The sequence below is a fragment of the Paroedura picta genome, chromosome 7, assembly GCF_049243985.1.
Source record: "Paroedura picta isolate Pp20150507F chromosome 7, Ppicta_v3.0, whole genome shotgun sequence".
In the NCBI taxonomy this organism is placed as follows: Eukaryota; Metazoa; Chordata; class Lepidosauria; order Squamata; family Gekkonidae; genus Paroedura; species Paroedura picta.
The window spans coordinates 70,246,230-70,269,020 of NC_135375.1; the positions used below are offsets into that span (position 1 = coordinate 70,246,230).

At 41.1% G+C, this 22,791-nt stretch overlaps 1 protein-coding gene across 2 annotated transcripts in view; it reads right to left on the reverse strand.

Moving 5' to 3' along the window:
- Positions 1-893: 893 nt before the first annotated feature.
- LOC143841078 (cytochrome P450 1A1-like) overlaps positions 894-22,791 on the reverse strand; it is a 40,251-nt gene continuing 18,353 nt past the window's right edge. The window contains exons 1-7 of one of the 2 annotated variants that reach the window (XM_077344787.1): positions 16,040-16,185; positions 9,421-10,263; positions 8,273-8,396; positions 3,723-3,812; positions 3,499-3,619; positions 2,607-2,693; positions 894-1,828 (exon numbers count right to left, since the gene is read on the reverse strand). In XM_077344787.1, the coding sequence (XP_077200902.1) occupies positions 1,546-1,828; positions 2,607-2,693; positions 3,499-3,619; positions 3,723-3,812; positions 8,273-8,396; positions 9,421-10,263 (1,548 nt within the window). In that variant the 5' untranslated portion in view covers positions 16,040-16,185 and the 3' untranslated portion in view covers positions 894-1,545. Of the gene's footprint in view, positions 1,829-2,606; positions 2,694-3,498; positions 3,620-3,722; positions 3,813-8,272; positions 8,397-9,420; positions 10,264-16,039; positions 16,186-22,791 lie in introns of those variants that run through there. The other variant, XM_077344788.1, reaches the window with a different exon arrangement.

A 22,791-nucleotide genomic window follows, 5' to 3' on the forward strand; every position in this document is an offset into this window, starting at 1 on the left:
ACTTGAAAATGTCAAGCATGGCACTGATGATAACAAAATGGAAAAGCTTCACATGAAATTGCAACCCAACACAGAAAGAAAACGTAGATGGAAGGATGCCTATCCCAAAATTCATACCCAAAGTAATAAGGTAGAAATGATTGCAGGAATTCTTTTCTTCTTCTGTGTTACTGATACAAATATGAACTTGAACAGCCTTGCTTACCAGATAGAGGCCAAGCAGCCAATGGGGAGCTGCGTGATTGGCCACTTGGTCCCCGAGTGGCACTCGGAGGGGCGAATCAGGAGCCGCTTTGCGGCTCCTGATTCGCCCTTCCGAGTTTTTATCCCAGACAGGGCCCACTCTAACTCCTCCCCAGGAGGCCTTAGCGCTTTATTTAATCCGCTCCGCAGGAATGGTTAAAGATTGCTTCCTGTTGCGTCTGATGCTTTATATTCTTTTGATATTCATTATCAAATTATTGCTACTTCAGGAAAAATGTGTTCGTTTTTTATCTATTCACTGTTTACAAGTATCCTGGGTACTGTTTAGAAAGATAGGGAAGAAATTAACTGACAAAACAAATAAATATTGCTGATTTGTCTTTAGTCTTTGTCTCTCTCTAGAAGTTCCTTGTGAGTTTTTATTCCGATACTCCGCAGGGCAAGTGTTCCCTCCCACCCACCTGCGGTGCCAGCAATGTTTATTTTTATTTTCAAATGTTCATAGATACATGCCGCTCCACTGAGAAGAGAAACAAACCAGGGGGAAGCGGACATTGAAAGTGGCAATATGTGCATGCTCTGACATGCCCTGAAGTTTGGACAATGTTTGGTAAACCAGGCTACTCCCTGTGTTGCCCTGCAATGGCACTGGTTCAGCTGACATTATTTATTGAAGCATCACAGTGAGGTAATTGGCAGCAACAAATTTAATAAAAATTCAAAATAAGAATGTAAAAGAATCAGACAAACACAGTTTGAAATGTTTCCTTTTCACCAGAAGTATAGCTGAAATGGCTTCATTCCATTATAGTCCTGAGACAGAATTTGGATAGTTATCAACAAAGGATAGCCATGATATTACATGAAAACAGCCTAACCACACTGCAATATTTTTCACCCATACCAGTCAAAATAAGAATGAAATAAGGATTTAAACTATAGACTTTTGTTACAAAGATTTTAATTGTGTGATTTCCAATGCAATCCTAAGTATATATCTTCAGAAGCAAATACTGGTTTTTCATTACTCAAAAGAGTATTTCTCATCCTGTCTCATACATCCTCTGGTCTATTCATATACTACTTCAATTTCTATACATATATGGGAAAATATTTGCTTTCTTTAACAAGTTGGATGCTAGCATGTGTGTGTGTGTGAGGGGAGGGGACGGAAATGGTAACAGATCTATGAAATTCTGTTTAAAAATCCTAAATTTTAAAGTCACATTCTTCAGAATACATTGAGGATAGTAGTTCCACAAAACTCATGGATGTCCACCCATTAATATTACATTATGACAGAGTTTTAAAAGTGAAGCATTTCTCTTTTTACAGAGCTGATCAGGTGCGCGGCACCACCTGAAGCCGGTATGGTTTAGGAGACATCAGAAGGCTATATACTGGAGTTAGATCTAACTGATCTTCAGCAGGCTTCTCTAAGCTCAAGTGTTGCAAGATACTGGTGAGGATAACAAAGACTTCGTTGCGGGCTACTTCTTCTCCCAGACATTTTCGTACCCCCATTCCAAAGATCATAACCTTCTCAGCCAAGCTCTTGTTGAGTTCTCCATTTTCATTCAAAAACCTCTCTGGTTTAAACAAATAGGGTTTCACCCATAAGGTTCTGTTGTTAAAAAAATAAATAAATGTGTTTTCACTGCATTTGAAAAGTAGTTTTTATCTAGGAAGCAAAGACTAGCTAGCCTAAAACCACCATTTATTTCAAAAGCTGAATGCAACTCTGTGCTTATAATTTCTCATCCCTGAGAAATAAAGGCAATATCATCTACAGAATTTTTATTAAATTCCAATATCCCAGTTTTTAGTGAGGGAAAATGTTCTTTCCTTGTGACTAAGCATATATGAGTTTGAATTGTGGTCAGTGCTAAAAATATTTGAGACTGCATACAGGAAAGTAAAGGATATGTTGTCCAAATCAAGCATAAACACATAATATGATGGTCAATAAAGTGCAACCTATATTACTAAGGCTTCAATTGTATTGCTGCAAGAAAAAATACCACTAATTATCATAATGCATAATACGGTTTAATTTGGATATTATGACAGCTTACTAATTTGCTGGTAATTTACTTTTGCCTTATATCCATGTGCTTATGATCCTTGTTCCATTTAGTCTGAGGAAGAGTGCTTGGACTTGAAAACTCATGCCTTGAATAAATCTTTGTTGGTCTTAAAGGTGCTATTGGACTCAATTTTTGTTGTTACTCATGGATTGTACATCCATGTGCATGCACACGCACACAAACACACTTAAGTCACAGGAATATTTTACTTAGTTCTACCTCTGCATATACACGCGTAGTACACCATACCTTGTTAGCTATATAATATATATCACGTGTCCACAAGCCAATATTCTTTTTAAAAATGGTACTTACTCATCATGATTTACTTGATACATATTCACAAAGATACATGTGTTTTGGGGAATGTAGTATCCTTTAAGAACTGTCTCTCTGGTGGTACTAAAACACCAAACATACATCATTTTAGCTCAATATGGTCCACAATTTGCATCAGACATTTAGTAATATAACCTGCAAAGGCCTGTATGCAAGTTAGAACTGCCATTTTTTGTTTGTTAATTTGTGGAAATGTGGGCATCTGTATAAATGGTTCAGGGTTGAAATACTTCTGGCAGTCCATCTCTCCCACTACAAGGACAACAGTATCTGTGATAAAGTATCCCAACATTTTATTTTATTTCTTATATGTGCTCCCCAAATGTTATTGAATGAAAAGTGATGTAACAAAACTTGTAATCCCAGTAAAAGTGATTTTCTTGCTTAAGCACTTTGTAATTTACAAGCAGATCTATTATTTATATATTATTTATATTCCACCTTTACTTGTGTTTCAAGCTAACATACAACAGTAGTTAAAAACATTTTCAGTTAAAACCCAAATAAAATTGCAACCCCCCAACGTCTCCCCCATTCCTGTTCCAAGTCTAACTAAATGTTTCACAGAAGTGTCTGACTACCAGTGCCATTCTAAGCAGTTATCCTTTTCTATGTCCTCCGTAGGCTTACTAGGCTGTAACTGTTTAGGATTGTACTGCCAATTCCACTTTAACCCACCCAAACGGCTCACTGTCAGTTCCTGGTTTCTCTCCGCTTTCTTGATATGCCCATCTAGTAGATTACAATCCTTACCAGTAGGGACTTTTACTCAGCATCCTATTGACTCTGTATAAAATATTAGTAAAACAGTAGTGCTGGAGGAATCAGCTTTCTCTTAACATAAACTAGGTATAGTTCTGCTTCTTACCAGTGAGGAATAGTGAATGGCATAAAGGAGGTGTGCCTAAACACTTCATTGATGAATGCTTCCATATAATGCAATTTTTTTCGATCATCAAATCTTGGTGGGTTTAGTCCAATCTTTCCATCTGCAAAGAAGCAATTTGAATTTAATTACAGAGATGTTCCTACCTAAATGATTAATTCCCCCCCCCAAAAAAAATCTTTTTCATATATCAAGAATAACATTACCAATTTCTTCTTGAATTTCTGCTTGCATTTTGGGATATTTTATCAAATACAGGAGCATCCACTGCAAACATCCCGATACAGTACTAAAGCCTACAAAATAAACACATTCAGATAACAGTGAATTCACATCTGAGGATGGTTTCCCACTGAAGCCATTATCCAATGTGCATTTGTACATTGTATCGTTCCTGTTCTGTTCTATGTGAACCACCCTGAGCCTTCAGGGAGGGTGGTATATTAATATAATTAATAAATAAATAAATAAATAAATAAATAAATAATTATGTTGAAACCACTGACATTTCACATAATGTAGTATGTAAAACTACTAGAACTTATGTCCTTATGATGCTCTAAACTAAATTAATAGGTTTTCATATAACCCTCCAGACCTTTTGATTTTACCTTTGTGCAAACTTAAGTTAAAAGCCTCAGATGTTCTGATAAAAAAGGAAATCACAAGGCACAGTGATATAGTAGTCTTCTCTATGTTTATAGGTGAAAAGTTTATAACATAAAGTCATAAAGAGTCAACCAAAATGGGATCCTAGGTTAAGTGACCCGCTTTCTGTTTTATCTTCGTCAGTGGTTGCTCTTCCAATATACTGTCATAGTAGTAGTCGTAGTATCACATTTGCAAAATGCTCATAATCGTCTGGGGATTTCATGAAATGTTCTGATGCCTATGAGCTTTGTTCAACTGAAGCACTTCTAGTTCACTGTGATAGGCAGAGAATAGTAATATACTTCTGCAGCATTGCAACCAATCAGCTAACAGAAACTGTGTATTGGAGAAAAGATCCGACACGGTGTGGTTGTTAGAAGTTGGATTTGAAGGCTGAGAGTCATACATTAGCCTTTGATGGCTGAGTGAAGAGAGTTAATCTAACTGGATTGGGAACTGAGGTCTGAAGAGGTATTAGATCATTGGTGAAAGTTCCCTGTCTGGGTAGTTAACTGAGCTGTTACAATAGGCTTAGAAGGGTTTTGTTAGCCTTGGTATACAGAAAGCTATGTTGACATTATATACCTGCCCAAGAGAGTGGTTTCCAGAGGCATATAATGTATAAAACCTAATATCCTACACCCCCTGATTGTGTATTAATATTTACATCAGAACAAAGTTCTAGTCCAGTGCCATCTTTAAGACCAGCAAAGTTTTATTAAAGATATAAGCTTCCAAGTGCATGCACACTTTTTCAGATACAGTGTGTCTGAATTTGAATATTTCCCAATCAAGTTTCTTTTTAATTCTTTTATGGAAATCCTGGCACACTGTAGTAGGCAAGAAACTGTATTGTAATGGAGGAAGAAATCCTGTGAGGTGGTGTCTATGAAATCTTGTCAAAACCATGCATTTATACACTTTTACCATGACTATTGTTACTTCATTTTATCTTTCCTTGCTGTTAATCTGTGCATACATTTGTAGACCATAAGATGGGTTCAATTAGGATTCAGAAGGTGAGGCGTGAAGGCCTGGTATCTGCCACCTCTGCCATTACATTGGGAGGGATAGGTGGTAAATCTGCCTAATGTTTGGGCACAAGTTATCTGTGTCTTTGGAATTCAGGCTAGGCTGCTATGTCTGGTGGCTAATTTCATTTCACCATGAGAAGTCATAGGAGGGGGAGCCATCAGAAGTTTCCATGCCTGAACGACATCCTGAGGGTCCTACAGATCCGTGGGGAGGTAGGGAGACCGAACTCTCCAGATTAACAGCGGCGTGTGCTCAAGGTCACGATGGCGCCCTTGTCGCAAACAACTCTCTAAGCTTGAAACGACCAGCTGACCCTACATTCTTCCCAGACCATCTTTTACCAGACTGACAGGAGCTGAAGTTTACAACAGTAAGGATTGAAAGCTTTCTGGCTTTTCCTTTTCTTTTCCCACAAGCTCTTCCCCCCCCCCTCCTCAACCAATTTACAAGTGAATTCCCTCTTTCGTCGAGTGAGAGACTCCCAGCTAATTATACCCACTAACCAAACAAAGAGAGAGCTTTGAAGATTTGTTGGTGAAAGTTCAGTGGGGGAAACTGACTTGATACGGAGATCGACAAACTGATAATTTGGGATCGCTCGTGCTCCCGCGAGACCTCACGAGACTTTCTGTTTATAGTTTGTGACTGCCTAGAACTATGGAAGAATTAACTAAGGCACAGCTTTTCCATTTGTTATGCGAAGGAAACTCAAAGATACTGAAAGCAGTCAATAAGCTGGAAAAGGAAATCCGTGGGATTAAGGGGGAGCTTTTGGACAGAGCCCATGGTCTGGAGAGACCAGCTGATGACGCAGCTCAGCCAATAATAAATCAAACGAAACTTCAATGTTTGGAAGTTAATCAACAGGAGAGGGAGAGAGCTAGAGATGTAAAAACTCAAAGTACCTTTGAAGAACTTGGGAAAACAGATTTAAGGAAGGAAAGCACCGAAAACCTGGAAGTCTATTTAGAGCAGGAAGTGATTTGGATCAGCAAAATAAAAAGAGTCTATTCAAAAGCGACAGCACCCAGGAAGCTATCAGGAGATATTTCTGAGCGACCAGAGGAAGAGATCCAGATAGATAAAGTATACAGAGCCTACTCAAAGGCGACTGCAAGCAAGAATCAAGTAAGAGACTTCTTTGGCCCTGACAGAAGGACAATCAGAAACACTCTACTATGGAAAAAAACACAATTTCATTTTATGCGACCACCTGAAGGATGAGTTGAACAATGGAGTATTCTCCTGGTTTCCTGTGGGGAAGACAGCAGCAGTAACTTTTAGGACAGGACCAATATATGAAGGGAACTGACTTTATATCATCTAAGGCAATAATAGAATATATCCTTATAATAGATTATACTCTCATATGTATCAACAACTACTCTGCTAAGAAAGATGGTAATAACTTCTAGATCAGGATCAATATGTGATGGGAACTGAATATGTATGCCAATATGTATGCTAAAAGAGGATGACAAACTATGCTTCATAGGTATTAACAAGACGGCAGCAGTAACTCTTAGGTCAGGGCCAATTTATGAAGGGGACTGACCTTATATCATTTAAGATAATAACAGAATATATTCTTATAATAGATCATATTCTCATATGTATTAACAATCACTTTGCTAAGAAAAATGGTAAAAACTTCTAGATTAGGAATAATATGTGATGGGAACTGAATATGTATGTTAAAAGAGGATGGCAAACCATATCAGCTGGTCGCTTTTTTCTTAATTTTTCTGTAAATGCTTCATATAATAATAAATAATAAAATTATAATAAAAAAAAGAAGTTTCCATGCCTAAAGTTGGAATCAGGGAGGGGGGGGGGGGGAGAAGGGGATGTGATGATATAGGAAAGCTTTGCATCAGTCTTAGCAAAGAATCAGAGAAGCCCTGTTTTCACTTGTTTCTGAATAAAGGTATTTTCTTCAATGAAGTCTGCTTATTGGGAATTTCAACTGGAATCTCATATATCCATTACATGCATTAGTCTTTTCATCATAGCTGCAACACATTATGGGTGTTAGAGGCTGACTGAAAAATTAATCGGTACTCCTGGAACTATTGTTTTCAATTATTCAACATGTCCTGATTTCCAATATTACTCATGTTGAATAACAAAGTGAACTGAACTAGATTGTCTGGAATTGTATTCTAAACATGTGCTGAACATTTGAGATATGATTTGACACAAAGATCTGAGGACTCCAAACCATCTATGGAGGTCAGACTAGAAAATATCATAGCAGGAAGTGCAGGATCTACCATCATCTTTCTTAACCTCTCTAGTCTTAATTCAGATTCACTCTTCCAAGTAATCTAGGAATACCCTTCTGATTGCCCACAAAGCCCTTCCTAACACAAAAGATCATAGATCTGCTTAGAATAAATGCATTTTAACATCCGCATTGTCCATTGTGATTTTAATACTGTACTGACAGTCTGACTCTTAGAGGGTATGTGGAACATACCCAGGGGCTCTGGGGCTACTTGGTCAGGGCTTCCTCCCTCCTTTGCAAACACACATACACAGAGAGATTCCCTTACATTCTCCCCTCACCTGTTGATTTCCCAACCTCCTCCTTGGTTCCTCCTTACTCACTCACTCACTCACTCACTCACTCACTCACTCACTCACTCACTCACACACACACACACACTTCCCGTCCCCCTTCCATTTACCCCCTTTACCTGTTCGTTTTCCAACCTCCTCCCCTCCCTCTCTCCCTCCCTCTCAAGCAAACACATACACACAGAGACTCCCTTCCCCCTCCCCCTTTTATCTTCTTACATTCTTACCCTTGGGCCGCCTCTTCTGCTTCCTCAGCCCCTGCTGGCAGCTCAGGCTGGGCCCACAGGAACAGTGCTGGCTGGGCCCCCAGGGGTGGCATGGCCACTAGCTGGTTCTCCAGCAGTGGTGTGACAAGATGGTGCCTCAGCCTCCTCAGCTGCCTTGGACTCTTCTGGCACACTCCCATGGGCAGGGCTACGGACATCACATCCGTATTCATATCCATTTGAGGGGGATGCCAGAAGATGTTCCACATCAAAAATATACTTACCAGCTCCAAAGATATCATTAACAGTATTTATTATCTTCTCACTAGATAAGGATGCAGCTTTCCCATCAGATTTTTTTTCATTGCTCACACTTAACAGAGCATCAGTGATGTCTCGGAGATGGTTCTAAAAAAAACAAACAAAACCCTCAATGCTGTTTGTGCCTAACCACTTTTCAAGCTACATGATTTGAAAACAATTGCATGTTTGTTTGACAGTCTTGAATGAAAGGTGGGAGTGCAGAATAGAATTCTCCTTCCCAAAGGTCCCCTCAGCCTAATGGAAGAGAAATGGCTGGATCTCCTGAGGTGAGGGGAGCTCGAAAAAGATGAGAAAAGCACTGAGACAGGGCTGTATCTTTACCTACAATTCTTGCTTCCTGCATGAAATCCCAGCCTGCCCATCAGGAATTGTGGTAGGCTGGGTTGCCCAGGCAGCTCTGTCGCAGTTGTCCTGCTCCAAAATAAGTTCTTGGACTCTCTCTCCAGGCCTAATGGACCAGTTCAAAGTGAACTGAGTTTGGTCTCGGGAGTGGGCAAGTGCATGGGTGGGCAGGGCAGGGGCCGCCTTCTCTTTCCCACCCATGCATACAGCCCTCTCTGTAAAACAATATAGGTATTTATGTATGTATGTCTGTGTATATACATACATACAGTATACAAAGTATTGAAATAAAATAATATTTCAGAGTTACAAATCTTTTGCTTAATGTATATAAAATTTCTAAAAAAACACATTTGACAGAATATTGGCAATAATTTTTTTTGCTGCCATAGCAAACAGACATTCTATATGAGATGTTAGAATCAATATCTGACTTCAAGAGTATCATAGCAGAGTCTGATTCTAATTCTGAATACACCTGCTTAAGATTGCTCTCAATGTGCTAGAAAAGCAGTTCTACAGAACTAGGTCCATCTAATTGCTTTTACTTAGACATGATTCAAGCCTCATGAATCAGGGAAATCAAGAGGAGGTATTATGCACAATTCTTTTTTTTTTTACCCTTAGCCACACAGTGCATAAGATTTAATGCCTGGATGTATTTCATTGAATGTGGGATCATTTGCTACCTTATACATTGCTAATTATCAAGCAAGGAAGTCTTTCTGAGATGTAGCATTTAAAATCTCTATTTTTGAACTCTTACCTCATCATATGTAGCAAAGTGGTCTTTAACACATTGGGCAACAAATTTATTGAAATTCCCATAAAATTCACGAGCAGCTTTTGCATTGGGGAGTGGAAGGTAACGAAGACAAGGTATAAAATCTGCTGGGTTGAACACACTGGAGGCTTTCTGAAAATCATTATTTAGCTTGATGATACTTAAAAACTCTTTGTCAGTGTGGTCGTATCTCTTGCCAAAGCAGAGAGCACAGACCGCATTAGCCACAGCCAAGGTGGTAACAGCAGTGGGGTCAAAGCTGCCATCCTTTGCTGAAAGTTCCACAAAGGTTTTCACCAGTTCTGAAGCTTCAGCACAGACATGTTCTTCAAGAAGACAAGTGCAATCTGAAGACTTGGCTTCTGACTTAGCAAGGGATCTTAAAGCTTTGCTGGCAATTTTCTTCTGAAGTTTCCATTGTTCATCATACTGCACTGAAAAAGACATGCTTTCTCCATTGGCAAAGAAAGAAAAGGTATGCATATCAGGCCGACCAGCAAAACTTTCCCCATCTCTCATCAGTACCTGCTTCACGTTATCAAAGCCATTTACTACCACGACTGGCACCATTCCCAGCTTTATCTGAAACACATCTCCGTATTTCTTCCTCATGTGGTCAAATGAAATGTAAGGATGCTCCCCCAGCTGCAAAAGATTCCCCACAACCGGCAGTGCCCAAGGGCCTGGGAGAAGTGGATGTTTTCTTGTTTTGATAGTAATTAAAATCCATATAGAAATTAAAATAGATGCCATTGTAAAAAAGACAACAGTGACTTCTGGAAAGGAAAGCTCAAAAGCAAAATTCATTTTTGGTAAAGAAAGCATCTGAAAAAGAAAATATTGTTTTAATTGGAGTAGGTTACAAGCTACTTTGAATACATGTATTATTATAGGAAGACAGTTTATAAATATATTTTTTTTTTTTTAAATTCCAACAACTTGTATGTGGACATGTAAACCATCAATATCAAACTACAATTTTCCAGCCTTTCACTCAATAGAATCCAATTACTTTTCAGGGTCATATTTAAGGGCTTATTTACTGATGGAAGGATTCAGAGGTTCAGGTTTGCCATCCTAGAAAAAAAATGAAATGCCATGTTCTTAACCTACCTATTGTGGCTTCAAATGGTAAAAAAAAAACCACTAGTTTTCCTGAATAAGAAAAGGCCTCAAAGCACTTGGTAAAGTATCAGCCTTCTGGTTTTCAAACAGTCCAGGAGCAATGGGACAGGTCCTGTTCGGGTTCTACTATTTCACTTCTTGTGGATCCATATGAAGAAGACGGAGAATTGATTCTTATATGCTGCTTTTCTCTACCCAAAGGAGTCTCAAAGCGGCTTACACTCGCCTTTCCTTTCCTCTCCCCATAAAGACACCCTGTGAGGGAGATGAGGCTGAGAGAGCCCTGATATAACTGCTCGGTCAGAACAGCTTTATCAGTGCTGTGGCGAGCCCAGGGTCGCCAAGCTGGTTGCATGTGGGGGAGCATGGAATCAAACCCAGTTAGCCAGATAAGAAGTCTGCAGTCTTAACAGTTACACCAAGCAGCCTTGCTGGTCAGGCTAGGAGGTGTATAGATGCAGTTCTTGGAACCCAGAGGTTTCCCCTCTCTCAGGATTAAATCATTATTACTGAACACCAATAAGTCTTTTCAGGGCTGGTTCTGCACTTTGTTTTTTTCCCATTGTCAATCCTGCTGAATTCAGATCTATTTGAACCTGGTTCTTCCTCCTTCCTATCCCCCGAATTGAAACAGAAAGTGTTCTGCACTTGAGTGGGGAGGGCAGTGATGGTCACAAATCTGCTTGTTTATGTTTCTTTTCCTGAACAAGTGAGCGGGGCGGAATTAATGGAGAGTGTTTTATTTCTTGACTTTTGATTCCGAGCCAGAGCAAGCCAGAGGGAGGATCCAAGCACAATGCGAGGCTACTTGTTTTCTTTTCCTGAAGGAGAGGGAAGGGGGGAGGTAGCAGCAGCCTCATAGGGAATGAGGCAAATCTCTGCTGAGAGAAGTGTGGGCTACTGAGGTGCAGTCACTTTAAAACAGGGTGAAAATAAGTCCTGGGAGGGGAGTCATGCAACCAGGAACCAGAAAGTCTTTGAATTGACGCCCTGGCCAATCAGGGAAGACTGCTTTGCTACATCAGCAAAACGCAGAAAATCTACACCTATACTGGGTGCTTTCAAAGCCAGTTTTCCAATATAGCAACTTATATCCACAGCTGAATATTGTGGGGGATAGGTAGGGTCACTGTGATTCAATCATGGAAGTTGCAGAGGGAAAATTTAAAGCACCTAAAATCAAAACGGAAATCAAATACAGCGCAGATGGGAGGGGTTTATTCGGGCTGGGAGAGGATAAAAAGCAAAGGGCAGACTCGACCCAGGACTAACTGCACTATAAAATCTTACACTGAACTGTAGGTTGCTTTTTGAAGGAGAAATATTAACTGTATCCAATAAAGTTAATATTTCTCCTTCAAAAAGCAACCCACAGTTCTTTGAAAGCTGAATACAAGCCATGTATAAAATATGTACAATATATAATCAGTCTTACTTAATCGTATATATTTTATATCTATCCTACTGAATGGACTTTGTAAATTGTAGCAAAGTTCATGATGAGTCATGATTTGCAAACTGGGTGTGGCACACAAAGCATCAAACAAATTGCATTTCCCAGTCAGTGCACATTTGTGTTCACATGTCAGATAAGACAATCAAAAACTATTAAGTCATATATGCAAAGCAACATCTCTCCTTCTGAGGTCTGCTTTACCATTGTACAGATATGAATTGTAGGTAGGCATACTGGTTCACTGAAAAATTACCTGAGGAAAAGTCATGTAATGCCCTCTATTAGAACCACCAATCACAATATCAAAAGGAAAGTAACATAACCCAATTGGGCTTCCATTGACTTTTTACCCAGACTCAAAAATTATATTCCATCTTTATTAAGGAAGGTTTCCTTCCTTGTCTAGCAATCTTAAAGCCTAGATATGTGTGGTGGGTGGTATTGGATTACTAGTGAAAGATATGTTTTTCTGCTAAGAGGTACGGTTTGCTTTATAGGTTACAAAGTTGAATCCTGACCTTCCCTTTGGTAGCTGCTACCACACAAGCTAACCCCAACTTCTCTGCTCCCTACAACTCTCCCTATGCCTGAATTCACCCAAAGGTGGGATTTGTACATATGGCTTCCTGGTGACAACTTGGCCAACTGAAGAAAATTTTCCTCCAGTTTTCACTGATCTGTCACCATATCCACAACTATCTCCTTTCCAGGATGAAACTTTGATCCTGAAAGCATATTACTTAAATCAAGTCCCAATTTTGAACACAGCCAAACATCCCAGAATCATATAAACCAGCTTGGATGTAGATAGCATCACAGTGCTTCACTCTTCCCCCTTCTGCAAGCCAATGAGTGTCAGAGAAGGCTTACTTCCTCAGTGCATGTGCGTGAGGATCTCAACTCCTTTTGAGAAAAACCCTACTTCTCCAAACTCTTACCCTGAGGTTTTGGGGTCCCCTTTTTCCCATAAGCTGCCCTCAACTTCTCTATTCCCTACAACTCTCCCTATGCCTCAGTGACCAGAAGATGGGGTTTGTACCTATACGCAGATGAGTGACAAAGTGAATGGGTATTCAATAATATCAGATCACTTTACAAGATGAACATTGCACTAACTAGCATCTATCCTACAGAAAAGTCAATGTAGATATATGGGAAACTAATCAGGATGTTTCAGGGCACTAGAAATAAACCATAAAGGAAATAAGCAGTTAACCTATGCTGTGTTACCTTGGCATTTTTTCTGCCAAATGTGGTGGGAACTTAACAAAGGCTGGTCTTGAGCCTTGCAAGCCATCAGGTTCTTGTTCCCCAGTTCCTCCTATCTCTTATTTCCTTTCTCCAAACAAGCTGACCATTTTAACTCTTCATCTTCCAGGCGAGACAAATCATTTGTCTACCTACTTTAAGGTTTAATGTTAACATATTTTACATTATTGAGTTTTAGGGCCCAAGCCAGAAACTATCTATCTTGACTTCCTGGTGACAACTTGGCCAAATAGAGAAAGTTTCCTCCAGTTCTCAGTCATCTGTCACCATATGCTTAGCTAACTAATCTCAAGATGCAACTCAAGAGGTGTGTGTAGTTTTCTAAGCTAAATGATCCCCCATCCATTACAGATGTCACTTATGACTCACTACATCTCAGGTAACCTCAACAGAAATAACTGTCATCAAACAAGCCCCCTCCGCCCCCTTAGAAGAACAGGCCAACAGCCCAATTCAGCCCACTGAAGAATGCCTGGCCTCCTATTGCCAAGAGGGGTCTGAATAGATCCATAGTTGTGGCTTCAAGGCAGTTCATTCTGGGATGTGAGGGCAGGATTAGGCTTGGAAGTGGTTATGTTTCAGGCTTTTCCCAACCTGACTCTCAATATATGGCTTGGTCAGACAGCAGCACCTAAGGACTAAATTCCTAAGTACCTCAGGGTTTTCTTAACCCCAAGCTGTCCAGGGGGCATAATTTGCCCCTGTTGTGTGTGTCTGTTGAGGGGGGCCACACACATAATGTGAGATTGTTTAGCTGCAACAGAATTATATTTTCTGATTGGAAAAGTCCACATTTGTCTTGATCAGCATGAAACAGCTGCCTTCTATGGTATTACTGAAATAAACTGCTCTCCAGTGAGCTGCAGTTTCCCTGCTGGTGCCCCAAAGTAGAAAATGTTTACTTCAAGATTTCCTTTTCCCTGCTTTAGAATTCCTGGAAAATATCTTACTTCTATGACATGAATTTTGTGTATGCTGTTAGGTTTTTTTGCATTTTTTTTTCAGGCGCAAAAGTCCTGGAAAACATAATATGCACCAATTGTCTAAGTCTAACCCTTTAAGTCTGTCTCTACAACTACAAAACTATCCTTTCTGTCATAACTGGAAGGTGGCATGATTTAAATGTTTTTCTTCCCAGAAAAAAGTTAGAAAAGGAAAATATTTGATCCCTTTCATAACAGAGGCTTCCTTTCCACCTACATTCCTAAGGTCTGTGCTGTTTCCCACACAGATACATGCACATGCAGTTATTCTACTGCAGCTGTGGCTGCCAATGCAGGGTAGAAGCAACAGAGCCTGGCAAATCCCTGCCTCAGTCCCTGGGAGTGGCCATTCCCCACATACACACACACACACATGTACGTATGTACGTATTTATGTATGTATGTATGTATGTCTCTCTCTCTCTCTCTCTCTCTCTCTTTCTATATATATATATATATATATATATATATATATATATATATATATATATATATATATATATATATATATATATATATATATATATATATATATATATATATATATATATATATAATCATACCATTATAATAATTTGTACTAGATACTTTGAATTCTGAGCTATAATTTTTAGTCTCTACCCTTTTCATTGCAGAGATATTAGGGGGAGGGCATATCTCTGCAATGAGTGAGACTTTTCAAAAGATTTGGCATTCAGAGACACAGTACAGATTGTTCTAAAGATACCTAATTACCAATGAAAAAAAGAAAGTCCCCATCATGGCAGGGAGATGGCCGCTGCAGGGAGAAGGAAACAGATCAGGTGGGTAGCTGTGTTATTCTGTAGTAGTAAAACAAAGTTCCAGTCCAGTCCAGTGATACCTTAAAGGCCAATACTCCAGGGGTTAAACTTTCTTGAGCCAAAGCTTATTTCATCAGATTTCATTGCCATGATTTCCCCCAAAACCTTTCTGCAAGGCAGATTTGAAAAAGATCAGAGGAAATCCATGGAAACCCTGGAAGATGCTGCAGGGACACAGGGGAAAACTCCCTTCCCAGAAGCATCATACACAAGGGAGTACAGCTCAGGCTGAATAGGCCTATGTTTGTATATTGGACCGAGAAGAAATGTCATTTAAAACAGCTTCTCTTCTGCCTTCCATGTTGAGAAATGACAACCTGAAGATCCGGGAAAAATGTTCTTAGCATGACTTATCTACACTGGCAGCCACGGCGGTATAGGGGTTAAGAGTGTCAGACTAGCATCTGAGAGGTCCAGGTTCAATTTCCCACTTGTGCCAAGAAAGCTCTCTGGGTGACTTTGGCCCAATCACACTCTCTAAATCTAACCTACCTTAAGGGGTTGTTGTGAAAATAAAATTGAGAGAATTAAGTTAGCAGCTTTGGGCCCTCACTCTTATTTCTTGGCACAGAAAGCACATTTCGGGGTCCAGTCTTCCTGCACTGCCCTGAGACATCATAGTTAGGGGCAGTATATAAATTAAACGAATTAGTATTAATAATAACATTAATAATAATTAGAAACACCAGATTTAGAGTTTATTTTCTGATATTGTGCATATTCCCAAACAATATAACTGTTGGACAAGCAAAGAAGAAATCTCACGTTTCCTCCCCTGGAAACAGGAGATGAATTAGACGTAACGTGCCCCGAAGCAAAGAACAGCGCCCTTTCGTCCTTAAAACATACTGGTGCAAACCAAACCCAAACCCGATCGTCTCCTCTTTCGTTTAACCCCGCGGAGAAACTCTCTGCACACAGCTCACCTGTATGTGAATGCAGAAGATCAGCTGTGATGCGCAAAGTGAATTCTCGAGGCGTTTTCTATTCCTACCGACTCAGGCGGTTCTTTGCAAACAGCAACCCTCCCGGCCCCCTCCCGCTTTCCCAGCACAAGCCTTGCTTCCACCGGAGAGCTTCTGGACGGAAACTCTCACGCCCCCCCCCCCCCCATCCTTTCCTGCCCTCCGAACGCCAGGGGACATTGTGGAGATCAAAGCTTTGGCTTCGCACGGCTCCCCGCTGCGCTAAGGGCTGGAGTTCATTGTCTATCAGTGGAATTACGTTTCGAAGCGGGAGTGGAATCGGCCGCGGTGGCCGGACGCGGAGGGACCCTGTCGATTGCAAGAGAAAGTAGAGCTTTGAACGGGTGCGGATCTCCTCCTCGCCAGCGATCGACTGAGACCTCAGGCCGCAGCACAAAGCTGAGTTTTGGGGGGTGAGAAGGCACCTCGTGGGGTGAACGTCGCGGCCTCCCCCTAAACTTGAGCCCTTCTCCGACTGCCGGTATAGAAATAGGTGTGTTTGGAGACACTGCTGAAATCTGTATGAAAAGAATGGCGGTCGATGAAGGTAGTCTCATAGTGCTAAGAGATGCCCCAAGTGTCTGACATGCTAGGTTCGGGTAGTGTTAAGTATGCCCTCCTTTTGGCAACTATCTGTATATAAAGTTTTACATTCAGATTACCCAAAGCCCATGGTGAACCGCCCCCCCCCAAATCTGTGTGAAAAAATAGAGTGAACTGTTGCTGCAGTCACAGAAGTTATGTTCATGCACAGCCTAGTTCACATTGACATTTCCCACTGTGAGAAATGTTACTCCCAGGTTCACAAAGTGGGCCATGAATTGATTACCATGGGTACAACAGGTGTGTACTTATATGATGCTACAAACAGAAAAGCAGTGAAGCGCTTGATGGTTTGTTGCGGGGGGGGGGGGGTTTGTAACAGCACATTGGCAGCCTGAAAGTATATAAATGTGATATATAGAAAGAAAGAAAGAAAGAAAGAAAGAAAGAAAGAAAGAAAGAAAGAAAGAAAGAAAGAAAGAAAGAAAGAAAGAAAGAAAAGCATGCTTTTGAATGACATGCATTTTTTTTGTACTGGGGTAAACCCCTTCTAATTAGAAACAAAAATTCAGGCCTATTTCTTATATTTAATCCATTACATAAATAAAAAGAGCCATAGGGCTTACTGAGTGAGTCTGGGCCAGTTACTAGCCTTTATCATGAGGTTATTGTAAAGATAGAAAGGGGGGGGGGAGAAAACCACATATGTGACTTGAGATCTTTGGTACAGTAAAGTAATAGCATGTTTTAGAAGAAGAGTTGATTCTTATATGCTGCTTTTTCTCTGCCCGAAGGAGTCTCAAACAGCTTACAGTCGCCTTCCCTTTCCTCTCCCCACAACAGACACCCTGTGAGGTGGGTGAGGCTGAGAGTGCAAAATTAAACCCGGTTTGCCAGATTAGATGTCCACACTCCTAACCACTACACCAAACTGGCTCTCTTAAAATCCTTCTCTAGATGTATTACACTTTTTGAAAATGCTGAACTACCAGGGGAAATGAAGAAATTACGTGCAGCCCTCCACAGGGTATTCTCTGCACAAAGCATATAATAATCCAATCTCATTGGGATGAACCAATCCTAGAACAGAATGGTTGCCCAGCATGGCATAATATTTTGAGGTCCACAAATAAAAACTGACAGAATGAAGAATGGCAACTAAACAGCAATGAAAGCATCTTGTACAGCAGTCTCTAGACCTCATTGTGAACCTAACTTGTGATTTTAGCGCAAGTCTTCAAATTATGTTCCTAGTTCTATTAAATATGAGAGAATGTCTTATACATTATAAATTCCACCACTGTAGACTACAAACGCAGAAAGCTGCTTTAGGGGAAGATTGTTCAGCGGGAAGGCTTTGTGCCTGTAGGTCTGCCAGTGAAGTTCCTACACAACTCAAACATTGGTTTTCCATGAGTTTTCCAGGCGTTGCTGTTTTTGTATCCTGGGGTGAATCTGCACTGGGATTTTACCCCAGTGATCCCGAATTAAAGAAAGTCATCTATATGTTATTTGATTTCCATTTTGATATTTAGCTCTTTAAATTTTCCCTCTGCAACATCTATGATTGATATGCAGTGAAATTACCTTTCCCCTGTGATACCCAGGAGCAGATATAACTTGCTACATTTGAGGAAACCGCTCCAAGAATCGCAGTATTAAGTCTAGATGTTCTGAAGTTTGCTGGATGAACTTACTGCCCCATGCGTCCAATGCTGATGTAGCAAAGCAGTCTATTGCTGATTGGTCAGGGTGACAATTCAAAGACTGTCTGGTTCCCAGTTGCTATTCCCTCACAAGACTTTTTTTTTTTGCCCTTATTTTGGGATCTATTTTAAAGTGACTGTGCTCCAAAAATCTACATTTTTATGAGCAGAGATTTGCCTCTTGGATTTACTTTCACCCGCCTCGTTCTCTGCCAGGCAGCTGCCTCCCCTCCCTCCCTCCCACCACCCCGCTCCTGCAGGAAAAGAAAGATAAACAAGGAGCCTTATGCCCCACTTGCCCCTCCCCCAGCTTGCTCTGGCTGTATCAACAGGAGACAAAAGACAGGAAATAAGCACTCTCCAGCCTTGTGCTCCTTCAGTGCCAGTTGGAGCTTCAACCCCCCCCTCCCCCAATCAAGCAGGAAGGAGACTGAAAATTGGGACAATGCAAATGCAGAAAGGTGATGTGTTTAAAATCAGGAAAAAGGAAGGCTGTAGATACAGGTTCAAATCGACCAGAATTCAGCAAGATTTACAGTGGGGAAAAATGTGAGTGCAGACAGTAGGTTTCTGCTACTGTATTCTCATCTGTTCTTTTGTTTCTGTCTTTCTATGGTTCAAATCTGTCCAAACTCCTGTTGTCAAGTGATGGCATTCCATTCTCTTCCCACACATTCCACTTGGAGACTGCTTTTCCATGAGGACTCCAATCCAGAAGGCACTGCAGCAGAAGTGGCCAGCTGCCGACACAACGGAGGAGCCACTGGTCCATGTCATTGGACATTCTGTAGGGGCAAATAACCAACGGCCCTCTGCACAGAGACCCTACTACACACCCAGAGGCTATGGTACCCGTGAATCAGCATCTGTGAATCAAGCAGCAACAATCTTGTCTAAAGGAAGCTTTAAATTTGATGAGGGAACTATAGGGACACAAGAACCGAAAAAAGTACTCAAACATAAGAACAGTGAAGTTGTTATGCTCAGACGGATATACATATCAAGGGGAGGTGAGTGCAAGAGAATCCTTTTCTCTTGCCATTTTGTCAATTTGCTGAATTACTTTTACTGTCCAGATTATGACTACAACCCAAGGCTGCTTCATACCTAGGATTTATCATGAGCCAGATAACTGTACTATAGGGAGAATGTATATATTGTTATGTCTAGTACAGTGTGCTTTGGTTTTCTGAGAAAACAGGCAGTCCAGCTACCTCAGTTTGTTTTTATGAGGAAGCAAGGGAACAACTGACAGGATATTTGCTGGTATGGACTGACGGCTTAAATCTGACAGCTTCAACTACAGTTAGAATCCTCTTAAAGAATCGACCATTGCTTCCTTTCCTTATTATCAAATCACAGTAACTTATTTTCTGCATCAAGACAGTACTTAGTGTGTTTTTCAGTTAAGTAAAGGGTTAAAGCCAGAGTGTGTGGATTCCTAGAGAGTTCCACCCCAACCCTTGGTGAGTTCCTTTCTTCCCTTCCCAAACACATCTGTCTAATTTCTCATATAGAAACACTGAAAGGATTAAATGGATTTATTTCATTTTTCTTACTGTGCTTGCCTCCCACTTTTCCCTAAACATTATTTAATGATCTCAAGGAATTTTTGTTTATGAGCCAGTATCAAGTCTTAGCAATCTTTCACTTAAGGAAAAGGGAAACTTACTAAGGCCTCTCCTGTAAATGACCACAAGAGTGTCGCTCTTCCTGCAGCTGGTGGCTATACAGTAAGGAAATCATCAATACAAATAAATAAAATTGTTATTCTGGAAGAAAAACCCAAGCCTGGGTCCCTCTGAACCACTGCTTCCTCAACTAGTAAGCAGTGCTCAAACCTCTGGGTCTTTGAGGTTAAATGCACCCAAGAAGACCAAAATATTTAGAAAAATACAAACAATCTTATTGAGCAAACAAAATTAAAACTACTACTAGGCAACACAGTCTCTAGAGTTAATTAGCAAAGATCACAACAAAGGCTAACTTTTTCTTTCCGACACTTTAATACAGGCTTTCTCAGCCAGGGTTTCATGAAACCCTGGGGTTTCTTGATGGCCATGGATGGGTATCCTGAATGGGTGGGAATTAATTAATGTTTAATATATTTTTGAAATTTGTTAACATTTATTGGGTGATATGACCATAAATGGTCATGTCTATCCATCCTCACTCCCCAAATGACCAGTGATGGGCCTGGAGGGGGTGATAAGGGGAGGGGACCCAGGTGGGCATGTACACAGCTATGCTTCCCAACCATATTCCTCACTATTGTGCCACTAAGACCGTGGTTCTCAACCTTGAGGTCAGGACCCCATTTGGGGTCTCCTGGCCCCTTCCCCATGGTTGCCAGGTTGCCTGCCGCTGTGGTGGCAGGTGGCAGCATGTGAAGGTGTGTGGTGGTGATGGCAGGTAGTGGCAGCAGGGCGGAGGCCGCAGCCGGCGGAGGTGGGCGGAGGCAGCGGAGCCATGACAATGGCTGCCTCCAAGCCACCTCGATGGCTGTGTGCATGCATGCGCACACACATTTCCAGTGCCCCACTGGCTCCTTCTGTAGCTGCTCAACCTGTCTGGAGGGTCGCGCCAGCACCTACCGAGGAATGTGCCAAAACGCTTCACTCAGCTCTTTCAGAGCTGGCAAGAAAGCGACCCCATCCCCCGCGGGTCCAAAGTCACCCCATCCTGCCCGACTCCATCCACCAAGCCCTGCGTGCTCTGCAGCAGGGCCGCCGTGGACACCCCCCCCCCCACGGTTAAAAGAAGGGAAATAGGAAAGAAGCGTCAAGTCAAGGGAGCAAGACGTGTGCCCAAGCAGGGCCTAGAGTGGGACAGCAAGCAATGTGGATGTGGTGGCAGCGGCGGCAGCAGTCCCCTTCCCTGGGCAGGGCCCTCACCCCCCTCCAGTCACCTCCTGCAGGGGGTCACCCATGGTCACAGCTGGGGGGGGTGGCAGAATTGCCTCTGCAGCGCTAGCTGGCAGCTCCTCCAGCTGGGTCCCTGCTGGGCTTCGGTGCCGAAGTTGGGGTCACAGCGAAGAAAAGGTTGAGAACCACTGCACTAAGGTGGTTTAATACCTGGCTGTACCAGTCAAAACTGCAGAGTCCTGGCTAGAAGCCTATGCAATCTTTCCCATGGAATCAAAAGTCAGTATTACCCTTATCTAAGGTCAAATTATAGTTTCTTGCTTTCTGGCCTCAGATGATCTTTGGAATCCAATCAGAGCTCTCCAAGAGATTGTGCAACTTCCTCCTGGCTCCCTCCTCCCATCTAATTTTACTGATCAGAGTGCAGGTTTTTTTAACCAATTACCACATTCTGATATTAAGCCTTGAAAGAGATACAGATAGTATCTTAGAGAAAGGCTAATTAGAAACACCTGCAAATTGAACCAGGACCCCCCCCCCAATTATGTGTGTTAACCCTTGGTAAAACTAGGGTGCTTTGCCCCTCAACCAGGCACACTGTGGCCCTTAATTTTTTGCTCTGTCAGAGAAAACCATTTCATTAGATTATCCCCCCCCCCAAAAAAAATGTTATGTCTTAACATTTGGGAACCAAATTAGTCATATAATGGTAAGCTAAACAGTATCTTTTGAAAACTACTTTCTTGTCCACCCTAATCATTAAAAAGTTTCTGATCCAGGGGCCTCAGTTTCTGTTATCTTCCAGGTATTCTGCCATGTCATAAGTTTCTTATTCATTTTGCTTTTCTGAGAACTGAACTGCCACTAGACGTGAAAAATACACCAGTGTCCAGACATAATTATTTAAAAATGTTAATGCGTATTCATCAGTTGGCATAAACAAGATTTTCATTTGGGCCAAATAAAGTAGAGAAATCAGTGTAGATAAGTATATAATGTTTAGCAGTAGAACAAAAAAGCAAAGTAAATAATTTAACTAAGTGAATTATTAACATCATGAGTATGCCGAGTTCAGTATTAGAAAAGCTATGAACTTTCCTGATGCTGAATAGATAAAATGTTTATCTCTATTTTATGCAATTCATTTTTATGTAGTGGCTCTGCAGCCTATTCTTTACCTGTACTTGAAAATATTGCACGATCACATCATTTCATATTAATTTTGAGGATCTAACAATTTGGTCCAAATGCATGATTTGGTCCACAGTACATATTAGGTGCTATCCATTTTTAAATTTCTTAGATTCCTCCTTTGAATGAATGAGATTTAAAATATTTCACTTAAGCTGCATCAGGCTTTTTTGTCAATAGGAATTGCCACAGTCTGGCTTTACGACACTGTTTCCGGTGATTCCTAGGGCAACCCTTTTAAACGTGTGTTTGTTTTTACTGGATGTGACATGCAGTTGGCATCATGATTTTTGGACATTTGTTCACCACCACTACTCAGAGCAGGAGTAGAAGATGAGAGACCTTCCTGCCCTGCCCAGGGAACTGGCAGCCCTAAATACAGTAAAATAGCTTTTAACTCCCCCCAGGT